At 36.2% G+C, this 18,647-nt stretch overlaps 1 protein-coding gene across 1 annotated transcript in view; it reads right to left on the bottom strand.

Moving 5' to 3' along the window:
* The window catches only part of LOC145662179 (uncharacterized), a 369,228-nt gene extending 350,991 nt beyond the window's left edge, over window positions 1-18,237 (bottom strand). Inside the window, exon 1 of the mRNA XM_081727512.1 lies at window positions 17,560-18,237. Coding sequence (XP_081583638.1) covers window positions 17,560-18,091 — 532 coding nt within the window. The 5' untranslated portion in view covers window positions 18,092-18,237. The remainder of the gene's footprint in view (window positions 1-17,559) is intronic.
* Window positions 18,238-18,647: the final 410 nt, after the last annotated feature.

Here is an 18,647-nt window from a genome sequence, read left to right as displayed (position 1 = left end):
GGTAGGGTTTCAAGATTTTTTTATGACAGCTACAAGTTCTAACGTGGCAACACCCTTTTACATAATAATCACTCGTTCCGTCCTCGGTTTTAACGAAATATTGGAGCGTATGGCGTCTTCTGCTCTTCTCTGCTTTTATGTGTTGTTCTTTTCGTATTACACACTTTCATTATGCCGGTCAAATATGCATTTTGGAGATCAAAGTCTGATAAAGCTCAAAAGTCTTCAAACAGTTTCTGCTGCTCGTCATCCGATATTCTTTGAAAACATTTTCTAGCACAACCACATGCTGACCCAATGCTAGCTGCTGCCACTTCTTTCCCTGTTGGCCCTGTAAAGCCACATTGCCACTTTAAATGAATATTGTAACTGTCATAAAAAAAAAAAAAAACTTGCTACCCGATCTTTCTATTTACTCTTTATATGTTACAACTTCTTGAAAGCAAGAAAGGTTTCTCCACACATGCAGCACTGCACTCTAGTGGATAAACAGTGAACCTCCTCACTAAAAATGTGTATTTTGGCGCACTTCCCCTCCCTGTCCAAAAGAATCCGTTGTTTCGGAAGCGGTGAAACTGGTTTTCTTTTATGTCAGAGGGAGGGCTATAGCAGGTAGCAAGCAAGACGTCCCGGAAAGTTGCACATTGTTCAACTCCTTGCAAGATGGAAAAAATGTTTTATGACCCTTTCAAGACTATGTGTACATTGTGAAATATGGTAGGGTTTCAAGATTTTTTTATGACAGCTACAAGTTCTTCTAACGTGACAACGTGGCTTAAGACACCACTTTTTCTCCTTTGTTTCCTCTTGTTACTTTTCCATTCTTCTTGGTGTTCTTTTCTTGTTCTCTTTCTAGAAGACTGAGATTGAAATTGCTGAGCAGTACTTGCTGCGTCGGAACTGGTAGGTACCACGGTTGTTTTGCTCCTCTTGTCATTCTTTTCGGCAGAAATAAAATATAAGGGACGTTTTACAACACTTTCTGGAATACCATGAGCAAATATGGGATATCATGCTGTCAAGATAATGGTAACCTACATTAAAAACAAATTTCCGTGCACTACACACACATGTTTCCGGACAATCTACGTCTTTGGGCCATTTCGTCATTCTTATTCCATTCTTGGGCCATTCTGTTCCATATCGAATATTATACATAACATCTTGCTTTTATTATATGTGCATTTATCCGATAGAATATCATTGAGCTTCTAGACAAAGACTACAGGCATTTTACATTAGTATACTGTCATTCGACTTTCAAACCTATCGTTTCTGTATCAGGAGACAACTATGAATCCTACGCGTTATAACTACTCCCACTGCAGGCACATAAGTCTTCCTGTTCATAATAAATAGCACGTCTTGTCGGCGGCCATCTTGCTTTGTGGCTTACCATTGTCTTAACAGTAACGTGTTGGGTTTACCATGATAAGTACATTCTCATTTTGCCATTAGATATATTTTTCGGCACAATGTAGTAGCCATTTATTGCCGGATACTGTAGTTACTGTATCTCAAAAATTCGAATTTTTTGGGGTTACCATTATCTTGTCCCAAGGGGCTGAATTCGTGTGACAAAATGTCACAAAATCCAAACTTCCTGCCTGTATATCAAACTGTTCAGAAGAAGCATGTGATAATGTTACCTATAGGAGTCTTGGAATTGTACTTCGAAGACTCATGCAAGTAAATGACATATTCATATCTGATGTATCCAAATGTCTTATATCACAAATTTCATATTTCTAGTCAAACGATTCAGAAGAAATTTCTCCCTTCCTACACTTGTATATTGTACTTCCAAAAGAGGACAGAGTGGCTTAGTGTCAGAACGCTCACCTCTGGTGTGAGCGACTTCTGATTTAATCCCAGAAGATGTGAATTTGTTGTCCATTCAATAATAACAGGAAAAGTTGTATAAAAAAATATTCAAAACTTCGCCAAAGTTTGTGCTTCTTTCTTATTTTTTTGATGCTGTTCTAGATCTGTTATCAGATGGGTCTGGCCACCAGAAATCTAATGACACTCCATTGCTCCACGTTGATGCCGCCATCTTGTTTCACTGATTCCCAGTATCACGTTCCCGAGGCAGGGGTGCCAGGCCCATCTGATATTAGTTCTAGGACACCACCAAAAAATAACAAAGAAGCACAAACTTTGTCGAAGTTTTATATTTTTTATACAACTTTTCCAGTTATTTATTGAATGGACCTTGCCTTGTATTTGTACGTTTTTCAGGATTCTCTCGTTTCCTTCCGTATTATCATTCCACCAATTATTTCATAATCATTCAACTTTGTTAATCACCCGTCTCCTTCAGCCTAAAGAGTATAATCAAAGGATCTAAACCTCATAGATTTCATTTTATTTTTTGAAAAGTTATTTCCAGAGTTCGTGCAAGTGAAAATCAAATGAAATGAAATCTTTGAGTTTTACGTCCCACGGTTATGCCGGTTAGGCTAAAGGAGATGATGATGATGAATAATGAATGAAATGGTGGGATGAAGAAAGTGGGAGGAAACGGGAGAACCCCGAGAAAACCCAAGCACACGGTGTTTGTCCACCACAAAGTTCACTTGGCGGGGGCTGGGATCGAACTCGGGACCCCAAGCACGAGAGGTGAACGCTCTACCACTGAGCCACCGCGGCCCCACTTCGTGCACGTGAATGAGATGATTATACCGTATTTTACGGACTATAAGTCGTAATTTTTTTCTTCGAAAAATTGCCTCCATAATTCAGGTGCGCCTTTTACTCGAAATTAATATAAAAATGGTCAGTGTTTGATTTAAAATTTCCACCAGTCTTAAAAATGACAATATACTCGATGCGGAAACCTATCTCTATTTAGCAACATTGGATTCAACTTTCAGCAGCAGTGCACCAATGTGACGAACAAGAATTTCGGGGATTCATAAGCGTGCTAACACTATCTCGCTCCCGTCCCGCCATTACAAAATTGCTTAAATCGCCAAAAAGTTGCTTATGAATTCCCGAAAGGCGCATCTTATAGTCCGTAAAATACGGTATCCTATCAAAACCCTTCCTATTATAAATTTCATGCCACCATATCAAAAAAAGTTCAAAAGAAACGTAATAATCGATCAATTCCTACCTACCTACAGCTATTTGGGATGATATTTCCAAAATCCGTGCAAGTGAATCAGGTATTCATATTTTATATATCCTAGACTCTCATATTATAAAGTTCATGTCTACGTGCCAAATGGTTCCAAAGAAATATGTAATAATCATAAAATTCATCAATTCCTAGAACTGTTAGAGGTAGTATTTCCAAAATTGTGTCTAGTGTTAATTGAGGCTCAGCATACCTTTTCAGCACAGAGGCTATATTCTCTTACCTTCTACCTACTTACAGTTTAAGATAGAATGCGACCCATAATAATGCATTCAAATTTCAATGCTCTCCCACTGGGAATCGAACTCGACACGCCGTCCACCAAAGGCACGTGCACTGTTTACTAGACATAGAGGGAGAGCTATTTCCAAACTTCGTGCATATACATGGAATATTCATATTATTTGTATCAGAAACCCTCATATTATAATTTTCGTACCTACATGTCAAACGGTTCAAAAGATACATAAATCATTAAATTTCTTCACTTCTACAGCTGTTTGGGATGATATTTGCACAGTTCTTACAAGTGAATGAGATATTTGCATCATGAGTAATCGAAACGTCTCATATTACAAATTTTCTGCACTGAGAAACAACGTATGTGGCGTACGTAAATACGTAGGTTACATGCGTAAATTCTGAAGTTTTTGGACTTAACGTACGCCCATATGTAACATTCTGAAGCAAACATATAACTGAAAACGTATGTTTTATAATACTTTCTGTTTATGTGCTGCACCTATACGTACTTTCCATATGAAAGAATTGTGTATAGGCGGTAAGGGCCTCACATACAGATAGACGTATGTAATATATAACTGACTTATATAACATATGTATACTTTTATATACGGAAGGTTGTTAAATGTCAGATATCCTGCAGCGCATGATATAACATCTAAACGGGAAAAAAACAGCATATAGATTTAGCATATAGATAACATATAGCATATAGATATAGAAAGTATTTAGCATATAGATAACGTATGCTCCGCACAGATTCCCGTATTAAACATATGGATACTGTATAGTTGTACGATATACCGCTGTCCGGATAACGGATTTTTTTCAGTGCAGCTGTTTGATATGATATTTCAAAATTCATACAACTGAATGAGATATTCGTATCATAAGTAGTCAAAACTTCTCATATTATAAATTTCGTGCCTCTATGGCCAGCGGCTCGTACGAAATATGCACTAATACAGGGTTTTCCTAAAAGAGTGATCATAATACAAAGTGGATCATTGAAATTTCAGGAGGGGAAAAATATGATATTTAAACAAGTAAATAACGAAGAAATTTACAATTTATACAAAAATAAGGTTTGCAATCAAAGCTATGCCGTGATTGAGATAGGGGAAGACTACTGGAGATCTAAAACATTGGAAAATGTGTGAAAATAAATGTTGGTTTTGTAAAAACACAAGTAACGAGAATTTAGGAATTCCATCATAGGCCTTGAAGCTATAAACACACTTCAGTTATAATTAAATTACTTCTTCATCCACGCGTTTGAGGAGAAAAGTTAATTCGATATTCATGTTGTGTATATGAAAAGATCCTGTATAAAAATTTCGAAAATTTGAATCTAACAATGATTTCTTTTTAATTTTAGGATTATTCCTGCCTCTTTCCTTGAATCCACAATGTTGCATTCAAAATTCGTGCAAGCGAATAAATTATTCGCATGTATCGAATAGCAGTCATATAGTAAAAGACATCTCGTTATATACAGTCATGTCCAAAATGATTGTCGCCTATCTATAACTGTCTTCTTGTAAGAATATAATTTGAAAATGATTTTGCAGGGTACTTTTAATACTGATACTATGTGTATAATCGGTAAATGTACATTTGTGGTAAATTTCATAGGAAAAGAATTATAAGTACGAAAATTAGAATGAGTAAAACAAAATGTTGTTAAATGGACAAGAAAGTTTTATTTTCGTTTTCTTTTACTTACTTACTGCTCTTTTAACATGAAATTCGCCACATATATGTCTTTGCCGATTATACACATACTAACATGATAGGAAATACCGGGCGAATTCGTTATCAAATTATATTTCTACAACAACGCGACATAGACATGCGGCAGTATAGACATGCGCCAATAATTTTGGACATGAGTGTACATTGTGTAAAAAGTAATAAAATTCGTAGTAACTAAATGTTGGTTGTCTTAATTCTTTCGAAATGGAATTTCCGAAATTTGTACAACGTATGATACATTTGTATTTTCTGTATTAGAAAGATGTCATATATCGAAGCTTGTTTCTATTATATACAGACACTATGATTTAGAAAAGACTTTCCTCCGTTTTTTGTAATAATAATAATAATAATAATAATAATAATAATAATAATAATAATAATAATAATAATAATATTGTTTCATTTCTTCCATTCCTTTGAAATGTAATCATGAAACATTCGTGTCAAGTAAATAGATAATCGTGTCTGGAGTATCGATAACATCAACATTCCAAGTTCGTTTCTTATATGAACGACTGAAAACTATAACGGTATAAATAACGTTTTGGTAAAACTTGAAATAAGTTCATGAATGACAACCAGACACAAGGAGGTACTTATGGTAAAGAGACCTAAGCAGAAGAATGTTATTTACAGAGATAGAGTTGTTTATAATTACACTTTTCCTAAGAAACTTATGGGATCAGCTAACTTTAAAACAAAAGTTATACAGTTATACCATTATGGCTTTTTACCCACTCATATGTGGTAAATATGTTTTATAAAGCCTTTTTTCCTGTCTTTGTGTTTTATATATTTAATTGGTGCAAATGAAGGAGTTATTTGTATTCTATGAAGTAGTGAGGTGAAGGTGGCCCTGGGAGAAAATCCTCTCCGGAGTTTTAAAGTCCCCGGAGCATATGTCTGACCGTGCTCCACGTCTATTTTCGCACTACTACTTTCACGCCCTATGTAATCAAAGTCACACCTTCTGAAATCATCACTGTTCTGAAGCACGAAGTTTCCCTAAACTTCATATATTTTTATTCAATTAACATACCAAAACCATATTCACGAAGAAATTAAATGTCTACTAAAACCAGGTAATTCATGTTATTATTCAGTTCAAAATCTTTTGTCGTTGCGAATTATGTCGAGGAATCTGAAGTTTAAAATAAAATATATAAAACGAAAATCATGTCTGTTGTACTGTATGGTTGCGAAACATGGTCACTTCTCTGAGGGAAGGACATAGATTAAAAGTATTTGAGAATAAAATCCTGAACGATCCAAGAGGAACGAAAATATGGAATGGTGGAAACTTCATGACGAGGAACTGTATAATTTATACCGGTTACCAAACAGTATTAGGCCCATCAATTCTTGGATTCTCAGGTGGGCAGGTCATGTAGCCAGAATGGAAGAAAGTAAGAACGCTTTCTAAGTTTTAACTGGAAATGCAATCGGAAAACGACCATTAGGAAGACTAGGAGCAGATGGAAAGACAATATTAAGATGGACTTTGCAGGAATAGGAATACGAAGTAGAAACTGAATCGAACTGGCTAAGGTCAGAAGTCAACGGAGAGCTTTTATGAATGCAGCATTAAACCTCCGGGTTCCATAGGCCATAGAGAGAGAGAATTTGTAAAGCTATTATAATAATAAACTTGCACATTATACGAAATTTTCTCACGTGTTATTCAGTCTCTTACATTTTTGCTCAGTTCTAGGTAGTTAAGGCATGATGATTGGTGACTTATTACCGTTCGGAGATTTCAGTAGTGTCATTGGCAATGTTCAATTACAGATATCAGTCTAGTAATTTCTCAACCTTCAGTGATCAAATATAAATTCATACACCACTTGTCAGAAATAAGGTGAATTTTTAGTTTCACTTTTTCAGGCTTATGTTCTCTCACCTACAAGGAACAGATAATTAATTATAGTTAACATTCGTGTTAAGTGAATATGATATTCTTGTATTGAATATCGGAAAGCTCAACATACGAAGTTTCGGTCTTACACGAGTGACTGAAAACCATAACGGTATAAGTAACATTTCGATCAAAATGGATTTCAAAGTCTTTCTCTTATCTCTGTATTTGGTATATTGAATTTGTGCAAATGAATAAGTTAATCGTATTCACTAAACTTCGTGTGTTTTATTCAATGTTTGAAAGGGTATTTCAAAGTAACCGTGGTCAAGTTAAACATTAACAATTCCGTAATAAAAATCAGTATTAACATCAAAACATGAAAAATATGTACAAATACCTTTTTGTACAAGAACTACACTGCAATGTAGACAAAAGTTTCAAGTGATCCCTTGTACAGGATTATCTTTATTTTATTTTGAGCGTCTTCGCTTGGCTTGCCTTTTGTAGGTTACATCTGGAGCATCCCTTGCAATAGTCCAACAGTAGTCGGACAATAAGTTAGAACTCCACTTTCCCTCATATCTCTTCTCCATGGCTGCAATATCTTGATGGAAACGCTCACCATGTTCGTCACTTACTGCTCCACAATCTTCGGGAAAGAAGTCTAGATGTGAATGAAGAAAGTGGAGTTTCAGAGACATATTGCAACCAAGATTTTCGTAGCACAATAACAACTTTGCTACCAGTTGTTTGTAATTTGTTGCTCGGTGTCTTCCCAAGAACTGTGAACAAACACTCTTCAAGCTTTCCCACGCAGCTTTCTCCTCACCTTGGAAAATTTCGTCGAACTTGTGATCTTTGAATAGTTGCCTAATCTGTGGCCCTATGAAAACACCCTCTTTAACTTTGGCATCACTTAATCGAGGGAATTGTCCTCTTAGGTACTTATAGGCCTCATCCTCTTGGTTCATGCTCTTAACGAAACTTTTCATAAGACCTAATTTAATATGTAGAGGGGAAAGCAAAATTCGGTTACGATCTACCAGTGGTTCATGGTGCACATTTTTCACTCCCTGCTGAAGAGTGTCTCTGGTATTCCAATCACTTTTGCGGTAATGAGATCCACGATCTCTACTGTCCCATTCACATATAAAGCAACAATACTTTGTATACCCTAACTGCATACCTAGCAACAGTGCTATTACTTTAAGGTCACCACAAATGAGCCACTGAAAATCGTAATATTTAATGGCTTGAAGTAAATGTTTCAAGTTTTCATAAGATTCCTTCATATGAACTGCGTAACCTACAGGAATTGAAGGAAGTTCATTTCCAATATGTAAAAGCACTGCCTTTAAACTCACTTTGTACGAATCTATAAAGAGCCTCCACTCCGTAGCTTCGTAATTAATTTTAAGTGCCCTCATGAGACCATTTACATCTGTACATGCCACAAGTGTGTCTTCCATAGTAAAAAATGAAGTGAACATCTTCTCCCTATTCCGATACACTGAAATATTTACTTTTTCCTGCAATAAATTCCATTGCTTTAAGTGTGACGCTAAAATTTCGGCTTTGCTTTTCGAGAGGTCCAAGTCTCTGATTAGATCACTTAGTTCCTCTTGAGTAAGTCTATGTGGTTCACATGGAGGTTCTCCTACATTTGCTCAGATCCATGGCAGTGTAGTCCCCGAAAGGAAAGAACTTGGCAACGAATACATAACCCGCTTTCATTGCCGTTATTACTGATCTTGTAAACTCGATTTCGGAACCTCTTAATATAAGATGTTTCCCAAACGTCTGATAGTGCTACAAATAACATTAATTTCTTCTATAACGTATCTGACAAGTCACTTCCTGTTTTCAAATTATTGTAACTTCTTCATTTATGAACAAATTCTTATAAATCTAGCATATTTCGAAAGAACAGTCTTTGAGATTTTGATTGATTTCTTTCGTTTCTTTGCAATTTTTGTTGACATATTGGAAGAGTGTCAGAGTGCGGGTCGCGAGAGGGTTTCATGGGGGTCGCGAAATTAAGCGGAAGAAATAAATATAATTAGAATCTAATACCGAAAATTATTTCTAAATATGTTGAATTTCGTTCTGATAGGCATGTTTTTAATTTTATACATACTGTTAAGAACAACAACAATAAAAACAGGTCTACTAAACATATTCAACCGGCGCAGAGTTGTTTAAAAATCAATTTAAATAAAAGAGGTACGATATGAAACTAATGACAACTGCATATTGAAATCCCCCCCCCCAAAAAAAATACAAATGCAATTAAAATTAAATGCTAATGAGATACTTGAGCAGGGTGTGATTTCATTTAGTGCGGCAATGTCCGGTTCGATCTTCGTGCATATTATCAAGTCACTTAAAAATACTCAATAACTTTTTTTAAACAACTGTTCAAGATTTTTTAAAACCAAAATTAGAAATAATTTTATCTTTTTATCATATGACCCAAAATTAGGGGAGTTATGAAGTTTTAAAATTTTCAAACGGCCTCCATTTTGAAACAGTGTGACAGATCGGATTCGATATTTGTAATATAAATGAACTGCCCAAATTTGATTTTAATCCATTCGCTTTTAGGGAAGTTACTGTATCTACTATATACCAGAAATGGATTCTACTATTATACAAACAGATGGATATCGTGAGATTTTCAGCAAGAGGTAGGTCTATATTAAAAATCCCACACAAGCTTATTACAAACCAGAAATTATATGGGGATCGCTGGCAAGAGAATTTCATAAAATGGGGGATGTGGTGGGAATTAAGTTGAGAACCACTGATCTAGGCCAAGCATGTCCAGTCCTTTCAATCACTAAAGTTTCTATGCAACCTGCACAGTAGCAATGAAATGCTGGTTGCCTAGGATAAAAGCACTTTATATCACGCGATTTTTTTCACTGACTTTTAGCAAAGTTTACTAAAGGTTAATTGGCGGATAGAAGTGTAAATAACGAGACAGTTGGTTGGCTCTGTTGTACTTGAAATCAATGAGGCACGATTTATTCCGCATAAATTTTGAGACACACTGTATCAATTAACACCTGCAACTGCAACAACAATGCTCAATTCTGGCAAGAAAAAAAAAGAGAGAAAAAATATAAGCCTGCCATACGTCCCGTAAAATAAGGGACAGTCCCAATTTTAAACCCAAGTGTCCCGCGTCCCCGTCAATTTAGTAGGGACAAGCAAATGTCCCTTATTTTAGTTCCGTCCCATTTTTGTTGTCAATATCAGCTTATCGATATCAACAAGATGTAACCTGTAGTGGTTAAGAAACGAGCATTATATTTCGTTCAATATATGAGTAAGTTTTCATGTACTAATTTTCTTTGGGTTAAAATCCCATTATTATTATTATTATTATTATTATTATTATTATTATTATTATTATTATTATTATTATTATTATTATTATTATTATTATTATTATTATTATTATTATTATTATTATTATTATAAGAACATTGAATTTTCTTGAGTCATTTCAGAACGAGCACTATTGTGTCTATGCAGAACACTGTAGACTCATGATTTTTTTCGTCTGCTAGATTCTTAAATAGCATGTTATTTGGGTAGCATTTTCAAATAAAAAAAATCTCATGTAAATGCAGAACACTCATGAGAGAGTTCTCCAGAAGCGTTCTGCAGGGGAGAGTTGTCCAATCCTGAGAACATATTGCACTACAGATTATTCATTACTTCTTTGTATCCATTTCATATGATGCAGTGAAATGTTTCCAAAAAATGCATTGTGTTGTAATTTTTTTTGTGGGGGAGAATCGGAGGGTCCCGTATTTCCATGACAAAAATATGGCAGGCTTAAAAAAAATTGTTAAGAACTGATATTAATATAAAAATGATATTGTTTATTTGAAATTTCGGAAATTCTTAAAATACATTCTTACAGAGTTTAATACAGCTGCATTCAAAACTTAGAGGTTCCTCGTGGCTAAGCGGTTAGAGTACGCGCCTTTGGCGTGGGGAACTCGGGTTCGATTCCCGGCAGAAGCTTATGTGCTTTTAATCCCACGTTAAGCTGTAGATCCGCGTTTCATATAGCATGACTGCTGAAAGGGGCGCTAAACTAAACTAAAATCAAATCAAATCAATTCATTCAAACATTGAAGAAATTAGTTTACTCTATAGAATTAGTTGACATCATCTCATAGGGTAAATATAGTAACGTTCATGTCATTAAATAGCGTTTCATATTAAAATACTTGTTTTTATTGTTGTAAGTAGAGGATTTGTACGTGTTAATACTTCCCCCTTTTTTCTTTTTCTGTTTTATTTTTATTTTATAGGCGTTGGTCCATCTTCAGTAGTTTTGTCCTTAAATTAAATAAATAATAAAAACGTTTTCACTTAGAAGACAGCATTTTAATGAGAAACTGTTTGAGATTATAAGCGAATAATAAAATAAAAAGAAGTTCAAAGGTTAATGCATATAACAATCTATAGGTGCAATGAGCTGAACAAAACGATTTAGGCGAGTGTAAATCCTTATGCGCAGTTTTCGAGAAAAATTGAATTTGTTGGTGCAGAAAACTAGGTTGTTCGTTGCCAATTGTAATGCTGACAGCTTTTATTCTGCTTCAAGAAATACTTCACAAGTAGTATCGGCGTAACTGTTAGGAGTTCTGTGGGACTATTAGCAATATTCTTGTCATTGTTTGAGCACAAACAAGAATAGAATTTTTTAAGAAAGAAACTGTCAGTTATTTAAGGCAACAAACAATACACTTTTTAGAGCTCCCTCCTGACTAAGCGATTAGTGTATGCGCCTTTGACATGGAAGACCAATTTCGATTCCCGGTTGGAGCACATGTACTTCGGATCTCACGTTTATCTGTAGATCTACGTCTCATATAACCTTGCTGCTGAAAGGGGCGCTAAATTTATCAAAAACTACGCATGCGAATTTGACCTCAAGCATATCATTTTCTGCAGCTCGGTATGATATATCAATTGATACATATATTGCCATTGCCCAAAATATTATACTTAAACAAAAATTAAAGTTTTATAGTTAATTATTTATTTAGGGCTATGACATCTCTCATGAAGTATGCTATGTGCTGTCGTCTTGGTAATGTCATACTAAAACAGCTTGACAATAGTATCGGTTTTATCTTAATATATGGTGTGGTTGTTGTATACCATCAATTCTTAGGATTACATGAAAAGTTAATATTTTGGCGATTTTCTCGGAAAGTACCCATGACGTTTTACACTCACCTATATAATTAAGTAATTAAGTTCAACTCAACAAGATCTATCAATTAGTTCTGCCATATCTCACGAGGTCGGCGCTCAGGAGTTCGGAACTCACCCTCACTCGAATTCAACCTCAGGAAGTGAGCGTGAGGTTGAGTGAGCTTGAGGTCAGACTGGTTATGTGAGCGTGAGGTCAGACTTGTGATGTGAGCGTGAGGTCAGGCTGGTGATGTGAGCGTGAGGTCAGGCTGGTTATGGAGCGTGAGGTTGAGTGAGCTTGAGGTCAGGCTGGTGATGTGAGCGTGAGGTTGAGTGAGTGAGGTTAGGCTGGTTATGTGAGCGTGAGGTTGAGTGAGCGTGAAGTCAGGCTGGTGATGTGAGCGTGAGGTTGAGTGAGCGTGAGGTCAGACTGGTAATGTGAGCGTGAGGTCAGGCTGGTGATGTGAGCGTGAGGTTGAGTGAGTGTGAGGTCAGGTTGGTTATGTGAGCGTGAGGTCAGGCTGGTTATGTGAGCGTGAGGTTGAGTGAGCATGAGGTCAGACTGGTAATGTGAGCGTGAGGTCAGACCGGTGAGGCGAGCGTGAGGTTGAGTGAGGTTAAGTCAAAGTGGTCACTTCTGCTTTGGACATTTTCCCCGTTAAACACTAATAACATTGTATAATTTATTTATGTATAGTATATATTTATTTATTAAAAATACACCTTTAACCAGCATATTCTATGTATTCCTGGCTGTGTTCCCCTAACGGTGAAACATATACGGTACTTCTAACAGTAACGCATTTATTACTTGTAATACTTTTTCAAACTTTTATATTTACTTAAAATAGAAAAGTTTAAAACTCAAATTTTTCATTAAAAAATTAAAGGAAAAGCAACCTATAATCCACAAGGAATGAAAAGAAATGACTCCTTCAGTTTAACGTCTCACCGTTATTCCAGCTAGACTAAGGGAGATGGATGATTAAGGCAAGTGAATAATAGTATAACAATTGGTGGGAATGAGAATGTGGGAGGAAACGAGAAAACCCATGGACACAATTAGAATCCATAAAAGATTGAATAGATTTTTCAAGAGGATGGTATTGATATGTGCATTCATGCGGATTCATTGTATGTGCGCTATGTCTTTTAAATTTAAGGGTCACGATGGCTCAGTGGTAGGGCGATTGTGTTGCTTGGGGTCCCTGGTTCGATCCCCGGCCAAGAAAGTTTGTGGTGGCCAACATCGTATCCATGGGGTTTCTCAGGGGTATTTCGTTTCCTCCCGTTTCTCATTCCACCAATTATTTCATCATTATTCACTTGCCTTAATCATCGTCTCCCTTAGCCAAACTGGCATAAACGTGGGACGGTAAATGAAAGATTTCATTTAAATGTTTCTATCTGCTCCCGCCAAGTGAACTTTGTGGTGGACAAACACCGCGTGTGTGGCTTTCCTCGGGGCTCTACCGTTTCCTCCCACTTTCTTCATTCCACCATTTCATTCATCTCTCATCATCAGCGTCTCCTTTAGCCTAACCAGCATAACCGTGGGACGTAAAACTTAAAAATTTCATTTCATTTTCATTTAAAGGTTTCTTTTAAATTTAAAATTATGCGCAGCTTGCAATTACTAAAATTTCATTCTTATGTGAATGTTCAAAACTTGAATAGGGGGCGCGGTGGCTCAATTTTAGAGTGTTCACCACCGGTGCTTGGGATCCCTGGTTCGATCCCAGATCGCGCCGTGTGGGCTTTGTGGTGGACAAACACCGTGCTCGTGTGTTTTCTCGGGGTTATCCCGTTTCCTCCCACTTTCTTCATTCCACCATTTCCTTCGTTTCTCATCATCACCGTCTCCTATAGTCTAACCGACATAACCACGGGACGAAAAACTAAAGATTTCATTTCATTTTTTGCACAAGTTCTGTAATTTAACACGTAATTTAAAATCAATATGTTATATCTATTAAAACATCAGTAATGCACATTTAAAACAATAAAAGCATTAGAAACTTAATAATATTTTGTGTAAGTTTACTATTTATACGTTTTACGTCGATCACTTATCGTATTTACCCGGATAATTGTAGCACTTTCATCCCTCTTTTAAAAAGAAGAAAATATGCCAGGTGTAGGTGGCTATTCTTGCTTGAAACAATTGAGAGTCTGCTGATTAAACATCCTGACAAACATTTTTTTCTTAAAGTCCCATCATGTAATTTCCGGGAAGACACTTTTCATTCAACCTTCCTACGAAACTTCCTTTTCACTTGTTCTTTATAACTAGGGCAACCCAAAAGCATAAAAAGCATAACAGCAGTTTACACATGGTTGATACCTCGAACATGGTTGTGGTTGTCTAAGGGTCTAGAAGAAACTAATTGTAAAAGCATAATTTTAGAAAATAAAGCATAAAGCATAATTTAAAATATATAGCACGATTCTTGGAAAATTTTGTTTAACTGTAAATTTAACATACTGTATTAATGTCTTTTAAAACCAATATTTACAATGCAAAATCATTGTAAACATAACAATGCGACAATGAAAAGCTTATTTTTATTTCTGTAAACTTTTCTGTGATCCTTTGATGTGGAAAAAATAAAAAAAAATGAACAGAAGAAACATTGTGCACAAGAACTCCACACTATATTGTTATGTGTACCTTTTGAACTTGAACACTTTCTGTACTTTTTGGTGGTATCTTTTACTTTCCCTTTCTGTATATATATATGCATCTCTAACGTAAGACGCACACAATGATAGAAAAACTGACTCGACTAAAACATATCATTTTACAGTGCATTAAGTAGAAAGTTCATTAAATATGAAAAAAACTGATTGCAGTAAAATATTAATAAATAGATCAAGATATTTAGAATATATTATACACGATTAATGTAAAACAATGAAATTAACAATAAAGCATAATAAAGCATAATTTGGAGAAAATAAAGCACAATTAAACAAAAAATAAAGCATAATGTGGGTTGCTCTATTTATAAGGTTTCCAGGGTAAAATTACTTACGCATTGAAAATTTGATTGTAAAACTATATTTATTTATTCCCTCATTTAATTAGTGTGCTCCGATCCACTATACCCTAGAACCCATTGTACGCGTTTTCCTAGATTCGATTCCCGAGATACTACAGAATATTTAGTGCTCATTTTTTTTTAGTATGAGACCAGTGGATAATGTCAACTTGAATATAGAAAGCCAGAAATACCATTATTATGTATTGATGTGCTTAGCTGAATTGGTAATTGTGCATTCTTCTAGTATAAATGAGGACACGGTGGTTCACTGACAGAGCGATTATCTCTGGTACGTGGGATACCTGGTTCGATCCCTGGGTGGTGGAAGTTGTGGTGGACAATCGGGATGCTCCTGTTTCGTTCCATTTTCTCATTTCACCATTTTTCATCATTCAGTTGCTTTAATAATTGTCTCCCTTAGCCTAAAGATCATGATGGTGAGATGTTAAACTGAACGAATTAATTTAATTTGATTTTTTTTAGTGTAAATAGCATTATTATAAAATAAAGTCAGCTTGCAAACCATTCAAGGTCAGCAATCTGGATATGTACAAGTATTTACAATTTGGTTATTCCCTTGACCTAAAGTCCGTGCTACCACCTTTAATTACTTTGCAGCTAATGAACCCCTTTTTAATACAAAAGATAGGCTCACATCTTGTTTGAAAGGTTCTTGGATCAATCCCTGACAGTGTAAGTTTGTGGTGGACAATCAGAATTGAACTGGTCCACTGGGCAATGCCCTATACACCACTGGGCAATGCTCTTTATTCAGTAATGCAGGGGCGTACCCACGGGGGTGGGTCCACCGGATGCTGACCCCTCCCAAAACTTCCTAACTCAACATGTATTTGTACTCTTTCGTAATAAAACTATACATGTTTAACAGATAAATGATTCATGTAGCATGAAAATTTGATCTTCAACTTCATCTGTACTCTTTCTCTTATAAAAACAATCTAGTTCTATCATTTTTTCCCTGAAAATGTAGGTGGATATATTTTACAACTGCTTATCGTCTTTTCGGGTGCAGAATAATACCCGTTCAATACAACATAGTCGTAATGGCTAGTAGTATTGGACACCACCTCTCAAAACTTGGACCCCCTCCGAACAAAAATTCTCTGGGTGCATGACTACAGTGATGTATTGCTAAAACGTTTGGTAGGTATACGTTCGATCATTTTCAAAAAGACAAGTGTGTACCCTCTATTACATCCCTGATTTAAATTGAGTATGCGCTGAACTATAAAAATATCAGCTAGGTGTATGCCGTTTACTATTGTATAGGCCTTTCTTCCATTACTACCTTGATTTGATTGCTCCACCCCCCCACCCCCCCAAAAAATCTTTAATAACGGAAATAAAATGTATAAATTTCCCTGAAATATTTATTTTTCTGAAATAATACACACAATAATTCCGAAATTTTGTAAGTTTTTGTTGGTAACAACTTTTCACAGTATGTGTGTGTGTGTACGGCTGGTCAATCTGTAGTTGCAACTACATTGCCGAGGCGCCGCAAATTTCTTCTGAACTCAAAACATCAAACTAAAACAGCACTTTTGTTTGAAATATTTCTACTTCAAAACTATGTCTTATGTTGAAGATAAAATCATATTTGAAATGAAATGAAATCTTTCCGTTTAACGTTCCACGTTTATGCCCTTTTTAGGCAAAAGGAGACGACGACTAAGGCAAGTAAATGATAATGGAATAATTGGTGGAATAAGAAAGTGGAAGAAAACGGGAGTACCCCGAAAAAATACACGGACACGATGTTGTCCACCACAAACTTGCTTGGCTGGAGATAGAACCAGGAAGCTCACGTATCAGAGGTATAACAGCTCTACCACTGAGCCACCGCGCCCCTCAAATGTTAAAGACAATTATATGATATTTCAATAGCAATGGACATCTCTAAATGATTTAATGCCTCCTCTCCCCGACCAGTCGGTGGGTCACTCTCCTAATGTTTGTATTACCGCCTTTTTCATGCAGCCAGCCTACTCTTGTGGACATCTTGTCCGTGGATTTTCTCAGAGTTCTCCCGTTTCCTCCAATATTATCATTCCGCCAACACTTTCGTCGTAATCATTTAATATAATTGATCATCCTTCTCCGAATATGCGTGGAACGTTATAATAGAAATGTTATTTCACTTCAAATGTACAAATATCAAAGACAAAATGTTTCTTTCATTCCGATATTATATTCCGAATATGAAACTATATACCCCTGTATAATCCATAATCAAAGCAAGCTTTTATATTATATTTATAGGTACTTACGTCCTGAACGCCTCCAATATGAGTACGGATCAAAGGCAGGGGGAAGTCGTTTCGTGATAACTGGTAGAGTTTCTTTGAATAATTCTTCGTTCTCTTCCATACGACTGAGCACAGATTTGTCAATAATATCTTCCTGATCATTTCTATCCATAATACGCGAGGTATAGAAATTTGAGTCTCTGTTTGGTCCACTTAAAATCTCCGGTGATGTATCGTCTATGTTGTTATCATTTAGCAAATCCCAAAGTTCAGAGTCTTTGTCTATAACGCCAAACACGCTTGGGAATAGTTTAGTCGACAACGGTTCTCGGTAGTACATAAGATGACTTTCAATATTATCATTGTTTCTAGGATCTTCCCTACTATTGGTAGATTCGGAAGTCGCTGGACTATACTCCATTATCGGTACATTCGCATAGAATTTCCGCCACACAGTGCGATCAAGACGCGCGCCGTGTACTTGCGAGAAGCACCATTTGTTTGCAAACAAAGCCGCAATTATTAAAAATAAAAACGTAACTTGGCCTATCATTGAGCGGGAGCACGGGGTGCAATGGGGGCGTCTCACTACTACTAGATGGCCGGGAAAAGCCGCGAGACACGGATTTTGGATGCGGAGTAAGTTTTTCCCTTTTCTTTTTTTGCCGCCGCGACGCTCCTTTTACTAGTTACTAGTACTGTTCCGTTACACACAACCACGTGTAATACATCTCGCTTTTATATTGTCAGCCGTTTCCCGCTCTGTGGGCGTTGCATGGTATCACCACAGCAACTGGCAAAGGCGTCCGGCGCCACGACGCATGTCAAGATTTTGTTCCCTGTCTATCTCTCTCTCTCTTTCTCTTTTTTTCCTTTTGTAGTTATAAACATACAATGTCAACAACAATAAAAGCGATCCTGGCTCTTGTCTCTAATTCTTACCGGTCCGCAATCGACTCCCGTTGTTGGTTACTCTAACATTCATGAAGTCTAACAACTTAAGAATTCTTCAGAAATTGTGACTACCAGAATTAGGAAGGTTCGCATAACTTGTTTATTAAGATTTATATGCAACCCACCAAATCAAGGTGGTTTGTGGGTGGCGTTCA

This window comes from Thermobia domestica, chromosome 10, assembly GCF_964235325.1.
Source record: "Thermobia domestica chromosome 10, izTheDome1.hap1.1, whole genome shotgun sequence".
NCBI classification, from domain to species: Eukaryota; Metazoa; Arthropoda; class Insecta; order Zygentoma; family Lepismatidae; genus Thermobia; species Thermobia domestica.
Note: the sequence above shows the minus strand (reverse complement) of the source record. Positions and strands in the feature narration are given on the sequence as shown.